We start from the raw sequence: 3,931 nt of genomic DNA on the forward strand, positions 1-3,931 counted from the left end.
TTTCGCCACCTCCTCCATGTGTGACCCCCTTTCCGTTCTGCCCTTTGTTCTTCCCTTTCTTTCTGTCCCTTTTCATTTCCATTTTCTTTCTTTCTTTCTTTTTTCCTTTCTTTCTTTCTTCCTTCTTTTCTTTCTTTCTTTTTTCTTTCTTTCGGCCCGTCTTTCTTTTTCTTCTTCGGCATCTTTGTTTTCCATTTTATCCTTCCTTTAACCCTGGTTTGATGTGAAGTTTTCAAATTTAATTATTATAATAACATTTTTCCTTCCTTTTCTCGACATTCATTCCCGTGTTATTCACATCGTCCCCAAACATTGACATTGCTCTAGAATATGAACAAAAACTGCTTTCGTGTGTTTGCGAAAGGTAAACATATGAAGGAAAACTAACTTAAAACCCTGGCAAATACCAGACAAATAAGTGTTGAACCCCGTCAGACTCTTCGCCCCCAGCCCATTCAAATCTGTTCTTCCAATAATGCATGTCTTTTTCATGCCGCGTTACACGTCTTTTCACACCGTGGGTTATGCAAAAAGTACGTGAAACACGAAGCTAAAGTAAACGAAAAAAACTTTGGTATCAAAACGTGTAGATAAGAAGAGAGGTAAAAAGAATGTGTATTTAGCCCAGAGATGAACAGACTTGATTGAGAAACGAAAGTTTGAGTGATGGAGTCATCGAGTCAGAGCACACACGTATGTTATGCATCGGCTTAGTGTGAACAAGGATTACCTTACCTCTGAAATAAAGTAAGATTTGAGAGCATTCGAAAACGGTAGGACTCTAAAAAAAAAGTAACTGCGTGACCAGTGCAGTGATCATGGTGTGTCATTCGTTTATTGTTTTTGTAAAGAGTTTCATGGCACTTGCAACGACACAATTATTTAACAAGTGCCGAAGATTAGAGGTTTTACAAAAGAGTAACATACAAAGACAAAAAGGAGGATGTATGTTTGATAAGAAATAAAAAAAATGCAAAACACCAGAGCACCCGCCAACGACCCACATGGTGTGTTGCGGGGGAGGCATCTGCTGACTTTCGGGAAGACAAACTGTCAGACAGACAGGCAGACAGACACAAAGGCAGACAGACACAAAGGCACACAGACTTGTTTAGTTTGGATAAAGAGAAGCACATCGACAAGATAACAGCCCCTTGTTAGAGCAAGGAAAGAAGCAATACAATCAGACAACACAGGGTAAGAAAAGCAGCAGGGCCTACCAGTGGCGCCCTCCAGCCGTTCGCACACAGACGTGTAGATATACACAAACAGAAAGGCAGACAAAGAAAGAAGGAAGGGTTGAAGAAAAAGAAAACAGACAGGGGAGACAGACAGACGTTAGCAATAAAAGGATAAAGGCAGAAAAAAATGTACATGTATTTGACTGTGTTCAGACAAAACAAGGACACAAAGATGCCCACGAGGGGCTAGAAACATTAGAAAGTGTTAAGTTCGGTAAGAGTTTTACGCCACTTGCAACACAAATTGGTCATATAAATGCCGTTCAGATACTAGAAGTGTTACTAGTTACTTGAGAGTAGCATAACGATGAAGGGGGAGATATAATAAGGCTGACAGATGCTTTACAAGAAAAAAAGAGCAAATCACACCAAGACACCCATCAACCACCCAGCATTAAAAAGAGAAGTGAACTATGATTACAGCTGAACTGTGGAGACAAGCCTCACCCCCTCCCCCTAAGCCTAAATTGATGTAGACAGACACATTCTCCCCCTTCTCTCTCTCTCTCTCTCTCTCTCTCTCTCTCTCTCTCTCTCTCTCTCTCTCGCTCTATGTCCCTCTCTCCCCTCTCTCTCACCTTCTCTTTCTGACACCCAAAAATATACACAACCGCATGAATATCTCTCTTACTCCATCAACACACATTGATAGACAGAGAAAACAGAAAAGAAGAGAAGAAAGGGAGAGAGAGAGAGAGAGAGAGAGAGAGAGAGAGAGAGAGAGAGCAAGATATGCAACAAATTACAGAAAGAGAATAAAATGGGTACGATAAGATGGCAATCAAAAAGACTTGGCAAACGTACGCCCTTGACTATCAACACAGCAAGCTCTCTGACATCAACACCATCAATCAACACAAAACGTCAACACTGCAAGCTTACAGATATCAAACATTATCAGACAACGCAAACATAACAACAAACTCGTAGATATCAAACATCAAAACACGTCCACAAATATCAATCATCATGGGTCAACACAAAACGTCATCAAACACTCGACGTGCCCTTTGTTTGTTTGCTTGTTTGAGGAAAGAGAAGCACATCGACACAATAATGGTCATTTAGAGCTGGGAAGAAATAAGACAGACTTACATAAACAATAGGAGGAGAGTAAAGAAGCAGGGCCTACTTTACTTTTACTTTTTATTTTTCACGATCCAACGGCTATCTGAATTCTAGCCTTCCGGCCTGTCGATATGGCAAAGGCTTTACAGGTTTTTATCAGCTGCGATGTGGTGAAATGGCATAGGTTTAATACCCTATTGGGTTATTTAAGAGGTCGAACCTCTGAGTTTAACATTCATCTCCACAAGAACCAAGCCTATTTGGGAAACTCGTGTAAAGTGCCTTTCCAAAGGACACAAGGTCGGACCGAGCAGTTTATCAGCTGCGTTATACCGACTAATTAGGACGTACCAGTGGCGTCGGTGGTTGGCAGGTGCTCTGAGGTGGTTTGCTTCTTCTTTCCTATCAAACATCTATCGTCTCTATCTCCCCATTCTTCTTTTTTTTGGGTTGTTACTCTCTTGTAACACCTCTAATCTTCGCCACTTATATGGCCTTATTGTGTGGCAAGCGCCGTAAAACACTTACTAAAACAAACAATACAACAAAAAAGTATCAGTTGCGCCCTCCAACCACCCGGCGACGTACCAGTGGCACCCTCCAACCACCCGGCGACGTACCAGTGGAGCCCTCCAACCACCCGGCGACTTACCCTGGGCAGATCCCTGATCTGGTTGGAGTCTGCGTAGAGCTCCTCCAGAGTCCTCTCCACGTTGAACACCTCGCTGGGTACATCGTGCAGGCTAGAGTGTCGGTAGTCCAACACACGGACCTCCTCCTCGATCTTTGGACGCAGGCACGGGCACTTCTTTACGATGCCCGCCATGCTCTGCACAGGGTGCGCCTGGATAAATAAATAAATAAATAAATAAACCAAGAAAGACAGATAGATAGAAAGAGAGAAAGAGATGAATAAAAGAAAGAAATAAACAATTAAGTAAAAAAGAAAGAAACAATTAAGTAAAAAGGAAAGAAACTAAGAAAAATTCAAAGAATGAAAGAAAGAAAGAAAAAATGAAATAAAGGAAATGGCACTTTATTAGTCCAGGTGGGGAAATTTGAATTATAATGACAAACAAACAAACATATATACATTTTCATGAAACGGTACCAAATGCTCATTATCACACCAATAGAGAACAATTTTACGAACATCCATTGCTGGTCAAAACTGTGCCTGTTTTTCTTTTTTAGCTTGGATGCTCGTGTCTCGCTCAAGGACACAACCAGTGGACACGCATCTAAACCCGCAAGTAAAGGAAGAAATACTTTTTTAAAGTTTGAGTAAGACTTTTAACGGCATAAGCAACGCCAGAAGGTAATAAAAATGCCGAATATTAGAGGAATTACGAGCCAGTCAGTAACATACAAACAAAAGATGGAGGAGAGATAAAGACGACAGATGCATGATAAAGCTGAAAGACCTAACCACACTAAAATGCCCGTTAAAACACCCAAGGGATACAGCATCCAGCAGTATAAGCCAGGTACTCGATATAAATTCACCCCACGCTGAAATCGAACCCGGGTCTCCTGCGCCCGACAGTGAAACGCCAAACCGCTTCATCCCTGACGCTGGTCCTCTCATGTCACATCAGCTCTCTGGCTCTCTCTCTCTCTTT

The 3,931-nt window shown here is 41.7% G+C and overlaps 1 protein-coding gene across 1 annotated transcript in view; it reads right to left on the bottom strand.

Annotated features, from left to right (window-relative positions):
* The window catches only part of LOC101857072, a gene marked incomplete in the record, with an annotated part of 106,947 nt that overhangs the window by 68,094 nt on the left and 34,922 nt on the right, over nt 1-3,931 (bottom strand). Inside the window, 1 exon segment of the mRNA XM_005111114.3 lies at nt 2,962-3,153. Within this exon segment, the coding sequence (XP_005111171.2) occupies nt 2,962-3,135 (174 nt within the window).

Source organism: Aplysia californica, unplaced genomic scaffold, assembly GCF_000002075.1.
Source record: "Aplysia californica isolate F4 #8 unplaced genomic scaffold, AplCal3.0 scaffold01006, whole genome shotgun sequence".
NCBI classification, from domain to species: domain Eukaryota; kingdom Metazoa; phylum Mollusca; class Gastropoda; order Aplysiida; family Aplysiidae; genus Aplysia; species Aplysia californica.